This window comes from Ceratotherium simum, chromosome 9, assembly GCF_057802395.1.
Source record: "Ceratotherium simum simum isolate JZ-2026a chromosome 9, ASM5780239v1, whole genome shotgun sequence".
In the NCBI taxonomy this organism is placed as follows: domain Eukaryota; kingdom Metazoa; phylum Chordata; class Mammalia; order Perissodactyla; family Rhinocerotidae; genus Ceratotherium; species Ceratotherium simum.
Window position 1 is genome coordinate 9464849 of NC_141908.1, and position 23240 is coordinate 9488088.

The 23240-nt window shown below is 50.8% G+C and overlaps 1 protein-coding gene across 2 annotated transcripts in view; it reads left to right on the forward strand.

Annotated features, from left to right (window-relative positions):
* The window catches only part of TFCP2L1 (transcription factor CP2 like 1), a 58215-nt gene extending 38397 nt beyond the window's left edge, over positions 1–19818 (forward strand). For both annotated transcript variants that reach the window (XM_004423908.3, XM_087435034.1), the window contains 9 exons: positions 788–898; positions 3398–3489; positions 5229–5277; positions 5365–5458; positions 7484–7574; positions 8635–8738; positions 11344–11486; positions 15497–15548; positions 16438–19818. In XM_004423908.3, coding sequence (XP_004423965.1) covers positions 788–898; positions 3398–3489; positions 5229–5277; positions 5365–5458; positions 7484–7574; positions 8635–8738; positions 11344–11486; positions 15497–15548; positions 16438–16484 — 783 coding nt within the window. In that variant the 3' untranslated portion in view covers positions 16485–19818. The remainder of the gene's footprint in view (positions 1–787; positions 899–3397; positions 3490–5228; positions 5278–5364; positions 5459–7483; positions 7575–8634; positions 8739–11343; positions 11487–15496; positions 15549–16437) is intronic.
* The last annotated feature ends 3422 nt before the right edge of the window (positions 19819–23240 follow it).

Sequence of the window (23240 nt, forward strand, 5' to 3'; positions counted from 1 at the left end):
ACTCGCCACCCAAGCTGTGAACTCCTTGGAGGTGATGGTCCCAGTGATGTCAGGAAGGTCCCCATCAGCCGGGCCTGCTGGGGCTGGCCTGGGGGTTGGCGCACACCTGGACACTCTGACTTGGATTCTTGACCTGGTTGGCACTTGGTTCCTCTCCAGTCTTGCTGAATCACTTGAGCCTTAGTTTCCTAATCTATACATGGGGGAAACAATAGTACCTGTGAGGCCCGACACTTTCTACCAGTTCCTCAGGGTGGCTGGGTGCACGGGACACGCTGCGTCAGGGCGGAAGTGTTACCGTGTGTGTGGAGGGTAAGCTGGGAGCGTGGTAGGAGCCCCAGGAGGCTTTCACACCGTGCCCAGGATTTCACAGACTACAAGCATGGACCAAACCCCGACCAGCAGCCCCTGGTTCTTCCTCTTCCTTTCACTCTCCACGGGTAACCCAAGGAACGCACTGGGATTTGTTGTGGCTCCTGAGGGTTCCTTTCCCTCAGTAAGTGGCCACCAGTACAGATCTTTTGAAGCCTTTTCCCATGAGCAGCTGCGTGGCAGGACCCTGTAGCAGTCTCTTAGTTCCCTCAGGATGGGGAGGGGTTCCAGGCAGGAGGACCATGTGTTTGATACCTGGGAGGTGAGAGGGATGCTTTCCTGTCCGTGAGGTCCTGATTGGGATGAGGTGGGGATGGTGCAGGCCTTGGGGGCCACTGCTCAGCCCTGGATCTTCCTCTGATTGCCACCTCTGCCCACTTTGAACTAATTGGACCCCTGTGCTCTGCACTTGCAGCCAAAGGGAGCTGACCGGAAACAGAAGACCGACCGGGAGAAGATGGAGAAAAGAACCGCGCAAGAGAAGGAGAAGTACCAGCCATCCTATGAAACCACCATCCTCGCAGAGGTGCGCCAGCCGGGTGCCGGGACACGGCCTCCCAGGGCCTTCTGCCAGGGGCGGGCGATGGCGCTGTCGGTTTAGATTCTTGGAAAATTGCCCATCTTGGGTGAATGCTTCTTTTGAGAGTGCCCATTACATTGTGGTGTGTTCCCGGGTCTGGAGCTGTGTTCACCTGATAAGGCCCAGTGTCCGGAAAGGTGTTTCAGAAATAGCTTCTAACTCTGCTGCCATTTACACTTTTCAAAATTAGGTTATTTTAATTTTTTTTGAATAGGTAATATATTCGTGTGGCCCCAAATTCTAAAGATATAAGAGCGTGTACGTCAGAAAATATCCCTCCCAACACTGTTCTAGCCTCGCGGTTTCTCTCCTCAGGGTACCTGGTGTCTCTGGTTCCTTATGTATCTGGCCCAGCTTTCTCTGCAGATGAAGCCAATTCATAGTCATTTGCCCCATGGCCACGTTTTTACACCAACAGTGTACACAGACGTACTATTCTACAACTTGCTTTATTTCATGGCGTATCTTGGAGTTTGTTCCCTATCTGTTCATGAAGAGTTTCCTATTCCTGTTTTTCCTACCTGGCTGCGTAGCCTTTGTTGTGTGGATGGGCTGTTGGTGGACATTTGGTTGTTTCCGGGCTCTTGCCATGGCAGACAGGGTGCAGTGAATAACCTGGCTTGTGGAAAGTTCTGCGTGTGTAAGAATATCTGCAGGCCTTCCTTCTCGGCGTGGATTGCTGGGTCAGAGGGGGTAAGTGCCTGCTGTTTGGATAGGTATTGGATGCATTTCCTGACGCTGACACCCACACAGCCTGCTCCACCCATCCTCCTGTCCAGGGTGCTTCTGCGATACCCGCTTTCAGACTCCCTTCCTCTTGTCACGGGTCGCTGCTGGCGTTGCCTCTTTTACTGAGCCTTGTTGTTTTATTTTTAACACCTGTTCTCCACTGTGTTCTGCTATCTGGCCAGCTGATCGGTGTTGTATTATTCATTGAATAATCTGACTTACTCAGAAAGCCGTGCACAGATGCTTAAGGCCCGGGGACAGAGCGTTTAAGGCAACAGTGGCTCCCTCCTGGCTGATGAGCTGTGTGTGTGATAAGCCATATGTTTGAGAGTATTGGCAGCAAGACTGTGGAAGCTCATTTTGCAGTGCAGACAGATGTGTCCAGGTGCTTTATCTGATTGAGGGTAACAGTGGGCAGAGAGCCCGGTGCACGAAGAGCCCTGCCGGCCCCTCAGCAGCAGAGCAGGGCCAGGACTGTGCTGTATGGATGAGAGCTCAGACCAGGTAGTTCTTCCCACGCCTCGTCCGTGCCTGCACTGGTGATGCTGCCCAGGGCGCCCTCTGCTCCCCCGTCCTCCGCCCACTGATGCCTTTCCTTTCCCACTGAGCCTCAGCCTCTCCGTGCTGACTCTCCCCTGACTTCCCCGGTAGAGGAGAAGTCTTGGTGTACTTCAGGCCACATCCACCCTTGTCACAGTGTGGTGTGCTTGGTCGAATCCCCACCTGGCCCGTGACCTTGTGCGGTGCCGGCTCCCCTTGTATCAGCTCATCCGCTTCCTCCTCGGGCTCTCGGATTTAGCACCAACCAATTCCAGCCCACGCTCACAACAGAGTTAAAGATTTACCAGCCTGTGGTTCAGGGAGCAATAGTAAATCTTCAGGAATGCTTCAAATTGGCCCTCTCCAAAGAGATGTCATCGCAGAGAAGGGAAGAAATGAAGTCTTTGTCCACTGGCTTCCCCAAACAGGCCGAACTTGTCTGTCTTTGCTTTCCTTGGGAGACTCGCACAGGTGTTCATTTCTGGCTTCTGCACAAGAAGTTCCTTGAGTTCAGGGTTCACATCTTTCGTGTTTCTGTGTCTTGCCTAGCTCCTAGCAGGATGCCTCAAGTGTAGTGAATACACACAGAAGTGTGTTGATGAGAGGCTGCGCTGGGAGATTGGGAAAGTGCCTCCTGTCGTCTGAGGCCCGGCGGCAGATTCTATTTTCAAATAGTGCAGGTTTTAATATTGAACTTTACTGATGATGTCTTGTTTGGGAGTTGTCTGTGATCCACTGCTCCGTGTTTCATGCATTTACACACATCTGTCTGCACCTGGAAAACCTGGGCACCTGGCCTGTTTTGTTATCTCTCTTTTCTTGTGGACCCAGGAATCATGTGACCGATGATGTTCCCCTCTTTGATTTGACTGCTAGGAAGTTCAGAGGCACATGTCCTGTGCTTTTCTTGCTCCAGGGATGACTTACTGAATTTTAGGTCTCTTCTCTGCCATATTTGATTTCTTTGGTTATGGCCCTAGTAACCCACCCTCCTTGGCTCATGTGGGCACCGGGTGAATGCGGGTTGGGTGTTGAAGAATTGGTGGTTTCATGCGCCGGCTTTGATGGATGCTTGCTTGGGAGGAAGAGGAGCCGGGGTCAGCACCTCTGCAGACCCAGTTCCTCCTGAGGACTACTGCCCTCAAGTCACTGCTGCCCTGTGCTCTCTTCCCACAGTGCTCTCCGTGGCCTGACATGGCCTACCAGGTGAACAACGCCCCATCCCCAAGCTACAATGGCTCTCCAAGCAGCTTTGGTCTTGGCGAAGGGTACGTCTGACCTTTCTCCCTTTGGTGTCCCTGGAGTAGTGATGGGTATAGGTTTCTTTCTTGACCTTCCTCTCTGTGGCTCCCTTCCTTTTGTAGGCTGGCATTGATTTGGGTTTCAGGATAGCTAACTGGTGTTGCATTCACAACTGTTTGTAGTATTTGCACAGCTTTTGTGCTTGGACACACTTTTATAAACCCTGTCTGGTGGTGCAGCAGCCCAGAACCCACCCTTCCTCCTCCCCCCAGTAAAATTAGGGCTGGCCTGCGTGTGCGTTAAGTCAGTCTCCTGAGATGGCCTTCCAGGCGCTCTCCGGGGCAGAATGGCCTCCTAGACAGGTGAGGCCTCAGGAGGTGGCTGTCTGGATGGCTGCAGTGGCTGCGAGGGGCCTTCTTGGTTCTTTCTGTGGCCCTTGTGCACGTTCACTGGGTGGCGTGGGTCAGCTCAGGATCCTCCCTGCCCTGGTTTCAGGGCCTGTAACACAGAAGTGGCCTCACTGCTGGCCGCCGACTCTGCAGAGGCACAGGCCATGTGGACTTCAAGGTGACAGGAGTGCAGGGGTGGCGGGCAGCTGGCCAACCTGTCCCAGGCTGCGTGGCACAGGGCATCACGGTGACGGCTCTGTGTGTGCTGTTCGTGGGGGCGGGGGGTAACGCAGGGAGAACACCAGGCGGGTTTAACAGGTGGGCACAGAACCTGTGGGTTCCTCAAAGCCTGTGCCTGGCAGACAGAGAACTTTACCAATGGGAAAGCAAGAATGTCCAGGAACTTGATTCTATAAGCTGAGGAGAGTCCTCCCTGAGGGGGGAAGACGTAGAAAAGGTGTCATATTTAGATTCAGGCAGTGCTAGCTTAAATCTACGCCTTTCTGGGGGTACGTTCCTTAACCTCCCTCAGCCTCAGTTTCCCTGCTACCAAGGGAATGGGAATTCCATGCCGGGTCGGGGGAACGTGTGCAGCATGCCGGGCGCCCTGAAGACACTCGATGAAGTACAGCCACTGTTACTGCTGATGACCGGCTAGGGATCATCCCTGCGGAGGTGTTTTTTTTTAATTGTTATCGTGGTAAAATATACATAATGTAAAGTCTACCATTTTACCATTTTCAAGTGTATCGTTAGACACTTAAGTACATTCATGTACATCGCCGGCCGTCTGGGAGGGTCATTTTTAAAAGTATCTTTGTCTTAAAGGCCCAGGTGTCGGGTCTGTGCCCTCCTGATGACTGAGCCCGAGGGAGGGCTGGTGTGCCTCCCTTTAGGGAAAAACCAGCAGAATGTTTTTCTCGTGGGTGGATGCCCAACTGTGGGTGCTTATTCCCTGCAGAATAATCCCCCAGGGGATTCCTCTGCCCTCTCCTGTCACCCCAGAGAAGAGTGTTGGTTTGACCTTTCTTTGGCTGCCGCCGTCCAGGCCCCGAGTCACTGTGAGGAGCTGCCCAGTCTACTTGGTCAGCCTGCCCTTCCCTCAGGCTGATGCTCGGGGTGGAGGGGTGGTCACGAGCCAGGAGGATGTAGCCCATCTGAATTTCTCGTCCACCCAAAGGGCTGATTAGGGATTTCGAGGGCTTGAGCATGGCTCCTGCCGACATTTCTCTGACTCGGGAAATTCTCGAGGACCCGCTTTGTTTAAAACAAGTCCGGTAGCTGAGGGGAAGTGAAAGCAGCAGGCGGGTGAGGAGGCCTTTACTGCGTCCCGGAAAGCATCCTCGCCCCTCATCGCCTCTTCTCTTCCTTTGCAGCAACACCTCTCCGACCCACCCGGTGGAGGCCCTGCCCGTGGGCAGTGACGTAAGTGTCTGTGGCCGGGCTGCCTGGCTGCCTGTCCCTGGGCAGAGCCCGAGCGCGCATTCCAAGGCCTCTCCTCTCTGCCCGCAGCACCTGCTGCCGTCAGCCTCCATCCAGGACGCCCAGCAGTGGCTCCACCGCAACAGGTTCTCGCAGTTCTGCCGGGTCTTTGCCAGCTTCTCGGGTGAGCTTCTCTAAATCGTGTTTGAAACCCACAGGGATCTCAGAAACACTTAGCAGGGCCGGTTACCTTCCAGGACTTGCCCTCGGTGCCTGTGGGGCTGTGGTTTTGTCCCGGGGACCCAGAGTAGTGTGGGCCACTCACGCATACTTGCTGACCCTGGGCCAGGTGCTAACGTACGAGGTCCTGCCCCTGGAAGGACCAGTCGAGTGTGACTTAGAGAAGAACGCCTGGGTGCCTATGTCAAGATCTCCCTCAGCTGTGGGTCTGCCTGGGAAGGGCCGCTTAGCCAAGCAGGCCAATGCACACTCAGCAAACCTCCCTGGCACTTTTCCTACCAAAATGCTGCTCATCACATTGCCTCCAGAGCCACGACCTAGGAGAGGGAGGTTAATCTACAGACGAGAAGGGAAAGCTGGTTCTTCCTTCTTTAGAAGGTTTTTGAAGCCCTCACTGATGGGCTATCAAACAGAAGTCCTGGGCCAGGGGCTGAAGGGCACAAGGGTAAACTGAGCAATGAACCTTGCCACCAAGTAGAGTCAATCCAGAGTGACAGGGAGTAAAGATTTGACCGAAACTAGAGGGGCAGCTCTCAGGGACATCTTTGGCAGTGGGAAGAAAGCAGCATCCAGTGTGAGGAGGGTGAGACGGAGACCCTGTCCACAGGGAGCTTGCAGCTTTGAGTCAGTGCAGATGTGGAAACTACCCATTTCAATACAGTGTGACCTGTCTGATGGGTGGGCTCAGAGGAGGGACCTGACCTGGTCTGGCTGGAGGAGGAAGGAGGAGGGCTGGTTGTGGTCTTGAGTAGGGTGGTCAGCGTAGGCCTTACTGAGAAGGTGTCCTTGAGCAGAGCTGGAACAGGGCAGTGGAGCGAGCCATGTGGGGACTGGGGGGGGGTGAGCTTTCCAAGCAGAGTGTAAGTGTAGAGGCTGCAAGGTGGGCACCTCCCTGGTGTGGCCACAGAGCAGAGGATGCAGGCGACTGGGGCCAAGTGGACCAGGGGAGGAGGTGAGGTCCAAGAGGCACCGAGGCCCCTGGTAGGACCGTGGGAGGACTTCGGCTTTTACTCCCAGTGGAAAGAGAGCCATTGTGCCTACAGAATTGTACCTAAACTATTCACTGTGGCAGGAAAAAGGGATGTACCTTGTGGCTCTAGGCCACGTGACTGTCCACAGGTTTTCAGCAGAAGGCTGATACTGTACTCTATCTTGGAGAGTCCACATGGGCACAAGGCTTTAGGGGACTCCTTGGGCTTTGAGGAAGGGACTGCATCCACATATGAGAATGTTCGTAGAGCTTAATTCTTAGTAGCCCCAAACTGGAAGCACCTTCAATGCCCTTCAGCAGAGAGTGGATACGTGATTGTGGTGTATTCATGAAACGAATACTATCTAATAATGGGCATGAATGATTTGTAACTACGTACAACATGAATGAGCCCTTAACCAGAACTTGGACAGAGGGAGCCAGACATAGAAGAGTGCATACTGTTCAAGTCCATTTACATAAATTTCAAAAAACAAGCAGAGCTCGTCTGTATGGTAAGAAGTCAGGACAATGGTTCCCCAGAGGTGGGGGAGTGGCTGGTACAAGGGTGCTGTGGGATGGTGGCAATGTTCTGCCTCTTGGTCTGTGTGCTGGGTGCACGGGTGCAGTCAGAATGGCAGCGTCCAGTGAGCCGTGTACTTCTATACAGACAGGTGCACATGTAATCAATGCTCCATGCCGATAAGCTGTATGCGTATCTGCCAGTAAAAGCACAGAGGGAGCGCAGGCAGGCACAGGCAGGGAGGACCTATTGGCTTCCGTCAATGCCTGTCTGTTCTACTGAGTCTTGTGAACACCGGTCGTTTAACTTCTGACATCTCTTGGGCTGTGATCTGATGTTGTCTGGTGCCCACTGTGGGTGAGGCTGGCTCTTCCCTGTCCCCTGTCCCATGACCCCAGTGCAGGGTCTGCAGGTGCTTGGGGGTGGAGCCTTTTCTTTGTGTCCCACATAATGGGTGCCCCCATTTACCTGCCTAGGTGCTGACTTGTTGAAGATGTCTCGAGATGATTTGGTTCAGATCTGTGGCCCTGCAGATGGGATCCGGCTCTTTAATGCCATCAAAGGCAGGTGGGTGTCAGTTTCCAGCTGGAGGCAGGGTGTGGCAGGTGGGGATGGGGCTACTCTGGGGGTAAGTGTGGGAGGAGGCACCATGAGAGATGCACGAGGCCAGAGCAGGTGAGTGAGACGCTGTGATGAGATGCAGCTGGCTGCAGCAGACCCTGCCTGGAGCCCCTCCCTCTTCTCAGTTGACGGGAGCCTTAGCCTTTGGATCTCAGCCCCTTGGCCACGTCCCCAGGTTCTCAGATGCTTGCATTGTCCTGGGCTTCAAGCTACCTTCTCCCGGAGGGAAGGCAAGGACTGGTGTAGGTTGCTCAGCCTCATGCAGCGGTGTTCAGGGCAGACTGTAGAGCAGTGCTGTGTCTGATGGACTTCCTGCCATGGTGGAAGTTCTGTAGTGCGCTGTTCAGTACAGCAACCCTGGACACATGTGGCCTGGAGCACTTGATTGGACGCTAATGCTACTGACAGACTGAGTTTTAAATTTTGTTTAACTTTAATAATTTAAATTTTAGTAGCTGCACGTATACAGCACAGTTTTAGAGTGAGAGAGAGAGCCTAGGTTTGAATCCCAGGTCTGCCTCTCATGAGCTTTGCAGCTGGGGTCAAGCCCATAACCCCTCTGAGCCTCAGTTTCCTCATCTGTAAAATGAGGAGGATGGTCCTGGCTCTCTCGTAGGTTGTGTAAGGATGAAATGAGTTATGCACGTAAAGTTCTGAGATAGTGCCTGGTGCAGAGTAAGCCAGAAAAAGTTGTTATTATCCCTCTCAAACACCTCCTATCTTGAGATTTGTGTTCTGGGCAGAGCCCCCTCTTGGCAGGTTGCAGGACCCGGAGAGATCGTCCATCCCTCTGCCTCAAGGCAAGCCTGCGTGAAGCCGTTACAAGTGTGCCTGGATGGGATTCTGTCCCCCACACCCCTGAGTGAAAGGCATTCCGAATCCTGGCAGCCTTCTTTCTCTCTCCCCAGTCCTTCCCACTGTTATTTCCACCCTGTGTTCTGGAACATTCTGGAACAACAGAGCTTTGTGCCCCATACCTGCTATTTATTTCCTTTCCTCCTGCCAGGAATGTGAGGCCCAAGATGACCATTTATGTCTGTCAGGAGCTGGAGCAGAACCGAGCACCCCTACAGCAGAAGCGGGATGGCAGCGGGGACCCCAGTCTGTGTGGTGAGTTGTGAGGAGACCCTCCCCACCATGGCCGGTTACAGGGTGGCAAAAGGAGGGAGGAGACAACCCAAGTCCTCTCGCTGAAAACGTTTCCCCTGATCCCCCTCACTTTGGTTTCACGCATGGTAAGTTTTTGTTAAACCTCATCCTGAGATTGGCGTGTTCAAGGTGGAAGGCATCTGCCAGAATATCTGGTCCAGCGTCCTTATTTTCTACTTGGGGAAACAGGCCTGGAGAGATGATGTGTCCCTCCAGTGCCACTTAGTTACCCCTGGTAGAATCGGGAGTTGGGCCTTCTCGCTCCCAGGCTGGTGACAAGTGATGCTCGATGCCTGTATTCCCGGGAACACTTCCTCTTGTGATTTCCCAAGGCCAGATGAGTCCCATTTGGGTTGTTTGCTGCACGAGCACTAAGGAGTTAAAGGGTCTTCCTCAGGAGTGTGTGACTTTGTTGGGTTGGCAGTTTTGAGGCAGTTTGGTGGGTGAGAGGACACAAGCTTTGAGGTCAGCTGAATACCAGTCCCTGCAGACCATGTCACCTGTTGGCCGTGTGGCTTTGGGCAGGGTACCAGGGCCTGTGCGTCAGCTTCCATGTGTAAAATAAAGAGAGCAACACCCACCTCCCCGAGGGGTGAGGTGTCAATGAGATGGTGCATATAAAGCTCCTTGTTTCTGAGCATCGTGAGGGCTGAGAGTCTGACAAGCTGTCCATCTGGACACCTGCGTAGTCAGTGCTCTGTATCGTCTACAGAGAGCGTGGGAGAGTGCCCTGTCCGCCTCTCTGCAGGTCCCTCCTGAACAATAAGTGCTCAACAAGTCCTGTCCTTAGGGCTTTCCATGTGTTCGCTTGTTTGTTTCTCATAGTAGAAACTGTTGCTAACATTTTGCTGTGGCGGAAACTAAGGCATGGAGCAGTTGACTAGCCCAAGATGACAGCATAGTAAGTGGCAGAGCCAGGATCCAAACAGTGGGACCCTGGCAGCTGGCTTCAGAGCCCTCAGTCTGGCCTCTGTACATTTCTGGTGAATGCCCAGGTCCTCTGCCTGCTTCTCAGCTGTTAGCCTGTGGAGGACAGAGCCCGGGTTTCCCGCACCCGGGAAAGGGCAACCACTGTGCACAGAGCACATGATGTAACCTCCTGGTGGCCCTGTGGTGCAGTGCTGTCCCACGCATGCCTGAGGCCCCGGGAAGTGTAGAGACTGGCCAAGGTCTTGCTTCCAGGGAGTGGCAGAGTGGGGATTTGAACCCAAGATTGCCCCATTGAGAACCTCTTGTTTCCCCAGACTGCCCCCAGCGGCTGATGAGCTGGGGCTGGAGAGGAGCTCAGAGGAGTGGCCGATCACCCTTCTGCTCGCTCCGCGCACTCCTAGTGGCACGTGCAGCTGGGTGCAGGAAAGGCCCGTGATGAAAGCTCACAGCAAAACGTGCTGCCTGCAATCGTTCTAGTTCTATTTTGCCTTCAGTCTGATTTACTTGAGGAGTAAAATCAGAAAAGTGGAACAGGCTCTGAAAAGTTGTAAAAATTAAGCACAATTAGAATTCTCTTCTAAAAAAGGAATCTTCGAAGAGAGGCCTGGGGTTCTTACCTGCTGTCAGTGATGAAGGAACATTATGCAGTGAGCATGTTCTCTGAACAAAATCGAATGTGGGTCGGCCTGTTAGAAATGCTGGGAAGGCGCCTCTGTTGTGTGGCTGGAACCCTGTGGCCTCTGCCACCCCTTTTGAAGGGAGCCACCGTGTGTGTGTGTGTGTGTGTGTGTGTGTTGTGCACGCCTGCATACTTTTAAAGTACTGGGCCTCTGCTCAGAGTTTTTTTGAACCAGGGTCCCCTTAGTTGAGGGAGGAGTTTGGGAACCTCTAGTTTAATCTTGTGTGTTTTACTTTTGAGGAACCTGAGGACCCCGAACACTGAGTCATCCCCCCCGGGACGCCCATGGACTTTTGGGTTTTGTATAAGGAAGCATTTTCAGCCTCGGGGTCACATTATCTTCTGACGGGCTGATGACATTCCTAGCGCACTCCCTTCTCCCTTTGGAGTCATGGTGCTAGAGCTGAGGGTCATTTGTGTTGTGGGAAGGGCAGGGATGGGACCCTCTCTCTTCTGCTGTCAAGTAGCAATTATCTTTAAATTTCACTCTGCCCCTGAAGCCCTCCAGTAAGCCCTTTAAGCCATGGAGAGAAAGGAAAGGGGACACGGGATTTCCTCCTCCCTCCCAGTGGGATGCACGTCTGGCCACACATCAGAATCACTGTTAGCTTCTGTCAGCCATTGTCCCTCCAGCCTCCAGGCTGCACCCCTAAATGGGTGTCATTGGGTCTAGGGTGGTTCCAGGAATTCTACATTTTGTGTAAGTGACCCGAGAGAGACTGAAACGGGCATAAAGAGCCACAGGCTGGCATCTTTTCACTTGTCGATGGGCTGCACAGAGGCCTGGCACCTGCGTTCTCAGCCGTGTGGCTTCTAGGCCTGTGCCCATTGCAGCCAGATCCTGCGGAATCAACCTGGGCATGGGTGTCTCTACAAATGAGTTGTTGATTTCTTGGAGTGGAGGTGGGGGCAGGCAGGTGCTTGTTCCATGGAAGGACCTGTTCCTCCGTCCTCCAGTGTACCACGCCATCTTCTTGGAAGAGCTGACCACCTTGGAGTTGATTGAGAAGATCGCCAACCTGTACAGCATCTCCCCCCAGCACATCCACCGAGTCTACCGGCAGGGCCCCACGGGCATCCACGTGGTGGTGAGCAACGAGGTGAGTGCGACTCGAGCCTGATGAGCTGGGGCCTTGGGCTACAGGGAGGAGCAGGAGAGCCTGCTTTGGGAATGCCCCCTGCGGGGTTTGGGGATGACTTTACTCAAAGGTGGCAAACAGGTTTCATCTGGAGTGCCATGAGGGAGAGAGTTCTGAGGCCAGGACGGGGCTCTGAAGAGCTGTTGAGTATCCACTCTGTACCCCACCCTCGGCCAGGTGCCATGTAGGAACCAGGAGGACAGACTGCACCCCTGCCTGCAGGGTGCTTACAGTGAGCGCCGGGAGAAGTCAGGAGAGGGGTGCTCACCCAGGGCAGGCAGCAGGCCCCAGAGAGAGGAGGTGGACTGGGGGTTGGGCGATGGAGAGGATGTGGCTCTTGGGAGAGAACAGAGGCCTCCTCTGCTAAGTGGTGAAGGTGCCACAACCCTCCTGGGTTTGTCTTTGGTCACACAGACTTGTGCAGGGCGCACGCAGCTGCTGGCAGAGGGCACAGGTATTGCCCAGGGCCCTATTAGAACTGAGCCGTCGAGTGACCTAATCCCACACATGGCTAAGGAGGGGGTGATTAAACAGGTTTGCCGACACATGTGGATATTCCTGCACGTTGTAGAGCAGGCTTTTAAGCTTGTTCTATCCTGGACCCCTCCTCTTAATAATAATAGTAGGGAGGGCCAGCATTTATCTGGTGCTTACTGTGTCCTGGCTACTGTTCTAAATGCACACCTAGTGACTCCTGACAGCCTCCCCATGAGGTGGGTGCTATTATCCCACTTCACAGGTAGGAAACTGAGGCACAGAGAGGCTCAGTAAGTGCCCCAGGTCACACAGCTGGTAAGGGGTGGGGCTGTGGTGGGAACCCAGGGAGTCCAGCTGCAGAGACCAGTCTCTGAGCCAGCAGGCCATACAACCCCTCCTGAAATGAAGCCTTTAAAAAAAGAGCGGGGTAGGGCCGGCCCTGTGGCTTGGTGGTTAAGTGCGCGCGCTGCAATGCTGGCGGCCTGGGTTCGGATCCCGGGTGCGCATCGAGGCACCGCTTCTCCGTCCATCCTGAGGCCGAGTCCCACATACAGCAACTAGAAGGATGTGCAGCTATGACATGCAACTATCTGCTGGGGCTTTGGGGGGGAAAAAAAAAAAAAAAAAAAAAAGAGCGGGGCCAATGAGAGCAGGGGTGGGACCCTGAGCCCTGGGCTCAGCCACCAGCAGACCCTAAGCCGGCTGTGGGAACTCTGAAACCTTCTGTGTAGAGGATTATAGAGGAGACAGTGTGGGAATGGTGGCTGGGAAAGTAGAGAAGATGTGGGCTTTGGAATTGCATTGCTCTCCCCACCTGGAACTGGCTTCTAGGAGCTGAGCGGCCTTGGGCAAATTTACTAAACCTCTTTGAGCCTCAGTTTCCACATCTGCAAAATGGGGATAATTATACCCACTGGAAATGAGAAAACAGTGTCAGGTACCAGGAGACACTAAAGAAGCGGCGTTGTTGTAATTGACAGTGCTGGGCACTTGTTATTTTGGGAGCAAGAAGTGGAGAGATCTGTAAATTTGACAATGTATGAAATGTAAGGCTTTTAATGGTCTGTATATTTCATAAATTGTCACTATTAGTAATAATCTTGTTGCCACTTGTCATTACAATTGCCAGAACCCCTTAAATGAGAGTCTCCGTTTCATGGATGTTTCATCCTGGAGGTTGGCAAGGTGGTGTTTTCCTTTCTTTTTAATTAAAAAGTAGTTCACAGTTAGTCTGAGAAGTCCAGCAGTGTAGAACAGCAGAAGGCCATGTGAAAGGCCCTCATCTTCCCCGCTCTCTTTTCCTAGAGAAGTTTGTATTAGGTTTGATGTAATTCTGACCAGATAATTTTTTGTGCGCGTGGCTGTTGTGTGCCTGAGTGTGTGTAGGTGTGGGTTTTTAAAACACACAACAAAGATCCAGTGGGACGTTTATCTGCAACTTGCTATTTTTGTCACCAGTTAAGAACTTCCATATCATTCCATTCCATCAAATCTAATGCAGCTATTTTTTACCCCCATTTCACAGATAAAGAAAACCAAGCACAGAGTTCCTGACCTGGGAACTTACTTTAGAACAGCCAGGAAGGTTAAAATGCTCTGAGCAGTGGGCAGTTGTTGTGGCTTGGAAAACTGGTCACTTTGCATTTCAGAGTGAATTTCTTTTGTGAAGAGAAAAGCCAAGAATGTGCGGAACACTTGCAATTTTGTGTGTTCCTGGAGGAAGTTCCTTCCCCAGCTTGCCCTGTGCCTCAAGAGTAGGCAGTTAAGCAAGTGAAGCAGAGAACAGAACTCAAATGCCACCTGAGCTAAGTAGGCGATTCTTATTCCCGAAGTCTCCTTGCCTCTTAACCCTGAATCAATTGGAAACCTTTGGTTCTTAATTGCCTGGAGCGCTGGAGGCAACCTGGCCAGCCACAGAGCCGGCCCCTGGGGTGCAAGGGCACTTAATTAAACAAGGGAGTTACTGATTAAGCCCGGGTGGGCTGTGTTTAGGGCTTTGCATGCCCAAGTGGCCTGGCTGCCAAGAGTCCTAGAGGGAGCAGGCCGGCAGTATAGAACAAATGTACTTCATGCATCATTAGGCCCTGCGGGGAGGGGCAGGGGTCGGCAGGTGGACGGATTTGCAGGATTTGGGGCAATAATCCAGAGCAGGCAATGAAATGTGGGTTGCATTTTTTACATTGGTAGGGCTTTTGCTGTTGTGTTGGCTAGTGTGTGTGTGCGGTGTGTATGTTTATGTATATGTGTATGTTTTTAATATTCTTTAAATTTATATTGTGAAATACAGCATACATATGCAAGGGATATATAAAACTTATCTGTACAGTTTAAAGAATAGTTAAAATACCCAGGACCTGCACTCAGACTAACACAGTGTCATGTTCAAAGCCCCTTTTTGGCTAATTTCATATTCCACTCCACCCCTCTGCCTGCTGGTCTGAATTTCATATTAATCGTTCCCTTGTTCCTCCTCAATCTATTGTTTATTTTTGCCTATTTTAAAACTTCACGTAAGTGGAATAATAGTGCGTTCTTCTGTGACTTTCTTTGTTCGTTCCGCATTATATTTGGAGATCCGCGCCTGTTGAGGTGTGCCGCTGAGGAGCACAGTGTGACTGGGTCGCGGTGTGTTCCTGCTTCTTCCGCTGTTGATTGACATGGGGGCTGCTTCTCATTTTCACTCTTACAGACAGTGCGCTGTAAACATTCTTAGGTGTGTTTTGCACGTGCACATGCAGGAGTTTATCTAGGGCGTCTGCCTGTAGCAGAAATGGGCAGCGTCATCTTTTCTGGTCCCGCGGACAGTTCTGTAGAGCAGTTAGACAGATGAACACCCCACCAGTGGTGAATGCCACTTCTCATAGCTCTGCATCCTCGTTATATATTTTTTTATCCTTGAAACAGCCCCATTTTATAGATAGGGCATGGAGACAGGAAGAAAACAGCTCGACTTGTCCAAGGTCACTGTAGTTAATCAAAACAAGAGCTCCACAGAGGTGGCTGGTGAGTAATGGTTCAACTCCTGCCACATTTGTAGACACAGAGAGTGGGGTCTGTTTATATTTGGTCCTCCTACGGCTCTGATATGCAGGGCCTGCTAATCACCGAGAGTGTTTTTAAAGCACTTTAGGTTTTTATCAGTTGCTGTTATACACATACACCCTCCTATAATGTGTCCATTATGGGGATTGGAGGACCCGGTAACTAGGAAAAAGCGTAAAAAAAGTAAACAAACAAAAAATTTAGTCCTGTATTAAATGCCTCTTGGTTCCCTTCCAGGCTTCTTTCCATCCTTTGTGTTCAGTTTTTTGTTACTTAAAATTGTAATCATTTCGTACATTTATTTGGATCACATTTTGTCAAAGTTAAGCATAACTGTTTTCCTGTGTTTGTGTAAACATGGTGACTGTCATTTCTGACTGGGCTCAGGGTCACTGGAGCTTTTTGTATTTTGAGCTTGTTGTTGAAGGGACATGGTCTCCTTTGCCTTTCAGATGGTGCAGAATTTCCAAGATGAATCCTGTTTTGTCCTCAGTACCTTAAAAGGTAAAGCCCCCCCTTTTCTTATCTGATTGAAGTCTGTGCCCCCTGGGGTAATGGGGTGAGGGAAGAGCTGGCCCGATGAGTGGGGCCTGCAGAGTGGCCCCCTTGAGAACGTTACCTGGCAATATCCTCCGGGAAAAAGAAACACAGACTTCCTGTGAAAGCTAGCCCTGGAAATGGGAGAACCGGTGCGATTGGCCCCAAAGTCACTTCCAAAAGGGAAGTTCCAGCAGGCAGTGTGTTCTCCATGAACCCAGGGCCAAGAAGTGAGATGCCTTTGAGCTTTTCTAGAATGAGGGTCTCCAGGAAGAGGAAGCGTGGAGGGATACAGCTGCTGCATCTGCAGGCTGGGGGGATTGGGGACTGGGGTGGGGGTGGGACATGGAGGGCCCGCCTGAGGAAGGTGTCTGAGGAAGAACTAGTGTTCCAGAAGGGAGAGACCAGTTGTGACCCTCCTTAGGGCTGGGAAGGTGAGTGTGTGCAGTATGTCAGAATGAAAGCCCTCCGAAGACCCGAGACCGTGATGAGGCCTCTCCCCTCCCCCTGTTCTCTGGGTCCAGCCGAGTGCCTTCAGAGGCCTGGGAGCCATAATACCCCGAGAACCACAGTTTGTCCAAAGCCTCCTTGGGCCAAATCTTTAGTCCTTGGGCCAAGGGCTGTGGTGGAAAGATCCCTTGTCATAAAGAAACTCAACAAGGCAGATGCGAAGGCGTGTGTTGAAATCTCTGCTTTTGTCAGCACACTTTGCTCTGCGCAGCGTTATTTTGGTGGTCCCTGCCAATGTTCGTGGTAGGTCTTCTGCTGGTACCCTAATACCACGCCTTCTGTGACTGCCAAATGCCACGGCATGGTGCCTTCTTTCTGTAAAATGCCCAGTGTTTCTCTTTTGCAGCCGAGAGCAATGACGGCTACCACATCATCCTGAAATGTGGCCTCTGAGCAGGAGTAGAGTGTGCGGCTGCCTCCAACTCCCAGCCCCATGGACCCCTTGGATGTAGAAATTGCACCACTGTAAGCTGCGGCCTTACCTGGGAAGCTGTGGCTAGGAAGGAGCTTGCCTGGTCTATGAAAGCCACAGACCAACAACCAGCAGAAACCCGTGGATGCAAAGTCTCGGGCATGCAGAAAGCCAATGGCTCCTCTCTCCCTTCCTCTTGGCCTCCAGCTTTTGACTGGTCCCTTGTTCTTTCTTCCAGCCCTGCCCTTTTCAAGAGGCAAACAGTGGGGACATCTCTGAAATCCCTTGCTCTCTTAGTTGGAGGCTAGTTTGCTGGATATCTTGGTGCCAACTGTATTGGTTCCTTCTGAGCACTCTCTTGCTCCAGAGAAAGCTCTGCCTCACCCCCAAACCTTCACCTTCTTCTCTGGTAACTGGCTCTGTGACCAGGACTGCTGACTAGGTGGGGGCAGTTTGCCACCACTCTCCTATCTTCATGTTAGTTTCCCTTCTCAGTGACCCTGGTGAACATCCGTCTTTCCTGTTCTTGGATGGATTGATGGGAGTGGGGTTTATGCTCTGCCTCCTGCTTCTTTCACCTTTACCTTGTTTCTAAGAGTCTGCTACTGCAGAGCCCAGAGATGGGCTCATGTCTCTGCATTGGTGTGGTAGACACCACAATACACGTCTGGGACCTGCCACACAGACCTAGTTCTAAAGCCCTTGGGAGAGAGAGGGGGAGGATGGAAAGACTGCTCAGGCACATACTCATGAGTATAAAAGGGATGAGAACAGAATGATTCCTCTTGAGCTGCTTTGATATAATTTTGTTTCCTAAGCAATCATGGGTAAGGAGGACTGGGAAATGAGCATTCCATTTGATAATCAGATGACCAGGCCCTCTTGGATGGACTTATCAAATCCCATTTAGAGAAGACCTTGGTTAACCACTGCCAAACTTACCAAGTTTCCTAGGGACCTCGTATTTTCTGTGAGGGCCCCCATTTAAATGTCTATCTTTCTTCATTTGTAGGGGTGTGTTTAGGGCATTTTGCTTGCATTGGAGTGGTTGGATCACCTTCCTTAGTGGCCTAACTGTGGGGAAATTTGAGTATCAGTAACTGGCAGGCTCAGGAATTAGTCTTGGGGTCACTTGTTTCCCAGGACCTGGTGATCTGTACTGGCCCAGGGCTTCCACTCTTTGCTAATTTAGGTTCGTCTTCCTAAGCGTGGTGAACCCTGTGACCAACTGAGCAGGATTTTACAGCTTCTAAAGTGGAGCTTTTGGGGAATATAGTTCTAGGATCAGGGATTATCAGAACTGGGTAGACCTTGTTTTACAGATGGAGAAACTGAAACCCAGCAGGGCAAAGCCACCTGCCTGATAACACATAGTGATGGGGTGATGACGTGAATTTATCATACAAACCAGGACACTTCGGAGAGTGAATGAGTCTCTATTAATAATTAGTTTGGGACCACAGGTGTTGTGTTCCTACAGAGTAAGGATGGGCTCCTGATTCCTTTTCCTTTTTGTGGGGGGAGGGAGGATCATGGAACAGCTACATTGAGATATAATTCACATATCATACCCAGTTTACCCATTTATAGTGTACAAGTCTATGGTTTTTAGTAAAATTCACAGAATGACATAATTAGTGTTAGGATACTTTCATCGCCTCCTGAAAGAAACCGTGTTTGAGCAATCACTCTCCCACTTTCCCCCCAGCTCCCCTAGTCCCAGGCAACCATGAAGCTACTTTCTATATGGATTTACCTGTTCTGGACATTTTGTGTATATGGAGTCATAATATGTGGTCTTGCGTGACTAGCTTCTTCCACTTAACATAATGTTTTCTCGGGTCTCCATGTTGAACATATATCAGTACTTCAGTCCTTTTTATAGCTGAATAGTATTTCATTCTGTGGATAGACCACAATTTGTTTATCCATTCATCACCTGATGGACAATTGAGTTGTTCCTACTTTTTGGCTATTATGAGTAATGCTGCTATGAACGTATTTGTACAAGTTTTTGTATAAACATATGTTTTCATTTCTTTTGGGAATATACGTAGGAGTGGAATTCCTGGGTCACATGGTAACTCTGTGTTTAACTCTTTGAGGAACTGCCAGACTGTTTTCTAAAGCAGCTGTACCGTTTTACATTCCCATCAGCACTGTATGAGGATTCCACTTTCTCTGCATCCTCACTAACACTTACTATTATGTTTTTTTGGTTATAGCATCCTCGTGGGTGTGAAGTGGTAGCGCGTTGTGGTTTTGATTTGCATTTCTCTGATGGCTAATGCTGTTGAGCATCTTTTCATGTGCTTGTTGCCCATTTGTATACCTTCTTTGGAGAATGTCTATTCATATCCTTTGCCCATATTTAACTGGGTTGTCTTTTTATTATTGAGTTGTATGGGTTTTTTGTATGTTCTAGATGCAAGTCCTTTATCAGATATATGATTTGTAAAGATTTTTTCCCATCCTGTGGGTTGTCTTTACTTTCTGATGATGTCCTTTGAAACACAAACATTTTTAATTTTGTTGATATCCAAGATACTCATTTTTTTCCCTTGTTGCTTGTGTTTTTGGTGTCATATCTTAGAAACCATTGCCTAATCCAGGGTCAGGAAGATTTGTGCCTATGTTTTCTTCTAAGAGTTTTTATAGTTTTAGCCCTCACAATGGCCTTTGATTCATTTTGAGTTAACTTTTGTATATGGTGTGAGGTAGGGGTCTAATTTCATTCTTTTGCATGTGGATATCCAGTTGTTCCAACTCCAGTTGTTGAAGAGACTATGGAATCCCCTTGGAATTGCCTTGGCTCCCTTGCTAAGGCCCCTGATTCTTACTGGATCTTCTTTTCCGGGACACAGGCTGTCATTGGGAAGCTCACTTTTTTTTTTTTGTAACTTAGCCCATGTTTGGCTCTACCGTTTTCACAACTGGCTTTCTCTTCTCTTCCAGCTCTCTCACCCTTTACCTGTCTCAACAATACCAGGTCATATCACTTTCTGATGTTCTGTACTCTTTCATGTTCTAGTTCTACCCACTAGTCCTAGGGGAAGGTCAATACCAGTCATTTCCTTTTTTGAGGAAACTGAGTCACATAGAAGTGTAATAACTTGACCAAGGTCACATAGAACCAGAACTAGCCCTTTGGTCTTCTGACTTCCAGCCTTTCAAGGTGTCTGTAGTTTAGACCTAAGAGAGGCCACTTCCCAGGCCAAGTGATGGCAGGCTAAATTTTAATTCTAAAAATGTGGTAGGCTAATATTTTTATTTCTTAATTCCAAATGAGGGTCTAATAAAGATCTGTTACATTAAGTTTGCTGTTAATAGAGTCTTCCATTCTCTGAAACACCCACTGCCATCTGTTGTTCTTATCTTCTCCTAATGGTTATAGTTAAATCTTGTGGTTTACAAAGAAGTAGAAAATAATAAATACCAAAAAGGAACACACATTGTAATTTGGTATCAAAATGTTTTAGCCACCTAATTCAGCAGCTTGTCCCTTCCATAGGACTCAGATGAACTAAAGCTGTAAGTTTTATTTTTCTCATTTTGTTAAAATACAGAAAAGCTGTAGCACTTCCCACTTCTGTCCATTGTCTTTCCTGTGAGCTCAGAGTCCAGAGATCTGGGCCTGCTGGGCAGGGCAGCCCCTCCCAAGGCTGTACCCTCCACACCACCTAGTCTAGGCTGTGGCTTCTCCTTGGCAGCAGCAGTTTTTAAAAGTGATCCCCAGGGGGAAAGAAGATATACACATGTGCTCAGACCACCGTCTTGACCCAGAAGCCCAAAGCTGAGTTCTTTATTCTCAGGCCATCACAAGTGTGTGTTTGCAAGATTGTGATAAACCTTTTCCTGTTTACCAAGTTGCACCTTTACAATAAAGACCCAGAGACTTTTGAATGGGGGAACAATAGGATTTGCTGGGGAAGGGGTGGTGTGCCTTTGGAAAGGGCAGGATGGGGTGGGGAGTTTGAAGTCTTGGCTTGGAGTCCTACGTAAAGGTCACACATTGCCCTGGTGACCTCCTGTCCAGCCCTTCGGAACAGCTGTTAACCTAGAGGGGCTTCACCAGGAACAATTGGAGCTGGCTGAGCAGTGTGTCCCAAGTTTCCAAGTCCACTGTGGCTTCAGGGGCTGGCCTGAATAACTTAAGGTCTGAAAATCATTAATGAGTTGATGAAAAAAATGCAAAAGCCTCTTTTGTTGTTGTCAGGGGAACAGAGGGAGGAAGCCTCAAGGCTCTCAGAGAAGGTGGAAAAGCAGAGGATGAGGGGGTGGGGAGAGTTGGAAAGGACAGGGGGCCAAGAATCAGGGGTCCTAGGACCCAAGACCCTCGCTTCCATGAGTCTCTTTGCCTCTCTGGGTCTCTTGTCTCCCTTAAAAATAAGGTCTGGGAGACCTCCGGAGTCGTGGCTGGCTCAGTCACGTGGTGACTCTGAAGGGCAGTGGGGCTTTTCCATGCTTCTTCCATCAAAGTCATACCGTGGGCGGGGGACATGTGTGCACGCGAATCCTGGGTGTCCTCAGTGCTGCTAATGTTTCCGCTCAGGCTGCTGCGTGCACTGCAAGGTTGCATGCCCCTCAGCATGAGGCACAGTGTCTCGGGCACGTGTTTAAGAATCAAGGCCAGCTCACAACTGGGCTGACTGCCCTATCGGCACACTTAGAGTAGCCACCAGGTGTTTCTCAGCAGCCTGAGACCAGACACAGTGTTGGCGGGCTCTGCAGCTATGTTATAGATGTGCGTGTGCACACGTGTGTGTTTATGTATGCACATGGATCCCTCTCCCCACTCCTGTCTCTGGCTTGAGCGTGGCCCTGAATATTCTCAGCTTAGCTAGACATGGTGATTATTACTATTCCCTTTATTGTCTTATGTGACACTCCTGGTTCGGGCTCTGTTCTGAAGCTGGTTAGGGTAAGGTTGCCCGAGTTGAGGGGAGTGCACACCCTAAGTCCAGCTCTTCCAGGAAGGTGAGGAATGCTGGCAGCTGACCTCAGACAAGGACCCCAAGAGTCGGTCCTCCACGCAGTGCTTCAAGTACACTTTCTCTCCTCAGGTTATCATCCCCTGTGTGTGGTGTTATCAGTCAGGGCAGCTGATGGGGTGGGGTGGGGAGGGGCAGTCACGACCAGCCCTACCATCTGGGCAGCCAAACCAGTCCCCCTCCAAAGGGGTAATGTGAGCCTGTCGTATGCCCATCATCCTGAGGAGCCCCAGGGGACAGGGAGGCCTTTTATCATGGAAATTTTTCAAACCTTCATCAAAGAGAGAACATAATTAACCCCTGCCTTGATCATCCATGGTGATCAACACACGCCCACTCTTATCAGGGGCTGGCAGACTGCAGCCAGATCCATCTCACCACCGGACTGTGGTCTGTTGGATGATGGGGAGCGCTGACCCAATTAAGTGAAATGTTACCCCATACTTCCCCAAATTCCATTCTTCTTGTTAGTAGACCTGTATTACAAAAGAATGTATTCAATTATTATTGTATCTTGAATTTCATCTGCAAAAGAGTTGTGGAAATTCGTTTTCTCTTATGCTGATATAGTATCGACTTGCCTCTTGGCCCTTAAAGCCGAAATATTTACTATCTAGCCCTTCACGGAAAAAGATTGCCAGCCAGCGAACTAGACCACCCTCACTCTCTATCCCTGGTGGATTATTTTTTTTTAAATCCTAGAAAATAAGGACTTTTTAATAAAAAGTATTTTGGTTTGAGCTTTGAAGCAGGAGAGGCATTCCGCTGAGCAGTGTTGAATCCCCCACCTGTTGGTCTCTCACTTGCTGTGATGGGTCCGCCCCAGCTCTCGGTGGGGATGTCAGCATCCTTTGCTTTCCCCCTTCTTCCCGCCTGCTGTCCCATTCCTGAAGACCTGGTGGGCCTTTGGATCCCTTGGTGTAAGAGGGCCGCCTGCAGGGAAGGGTTTTGTGCTGGCATTAACGGGTCACTGAGCTGTGGTAGGTGGCGGCCTCCTGACTTAGGTCACTGGGACTTTCCTGTCCTGGGGGACAGCCTGACCTTCACTTCCAAGTGGCGCCTTGAGGACCGTGGGCCTCTTGGCTTCTCTGGGGCCCCGCGAATCCCTCCCTCCGTGTCCTGCTGCTCTTCTTCTACAATGGGAACTGCTTGTAGTGGCCTCAGCTTGGCGGTTGAGTGGGGCTGCTCCCTGGCCCTCTGTAAAAGAGAGAGGGTAAGGGTATCGTGGGCCCGGGTTTCTGGTTCTGCCCTTGGGAGAAACTGCAGTGAGCCCAGTTGCCAGCCTCGTGGGGGTGAATCCCACGTGCTGCCGGCCAACCTCCAGCTGGGGCGGTCCTGCCCTCCCTGTGGCTTGGCCAGCCTGTTGGGGCCCCTCACCTCTTCCCTCCATGTGCAGATGGCCTGATGTTGCATCCAGCCCTCCGTTAGTACCAACACCAACATTCACAGCCGCTGATGCCGACTGGCCTCTCTTGGGTCAGGCTTGTGCTCAGGGCTTTTTGCCATGGTCTCATTTGATCCTCCCTGCGACTCTGCGAGGCCCCCATAGCCCAGTTTTCCAAGTGAGGAAATGAAGACTAAGAAATTAGATACGGGCCAGGGTCCTATCACAGCTAATGGATTGAGCCAGGATGAGAATCCAGGCATCCAGGTCGGACTCCCACATCCAGACCGCTTGCTCTCATCCCAGATACGCAGGCGAGCTCTTTCATACGCAGCACGAGCTTTGGTGCTGACGTCATCACT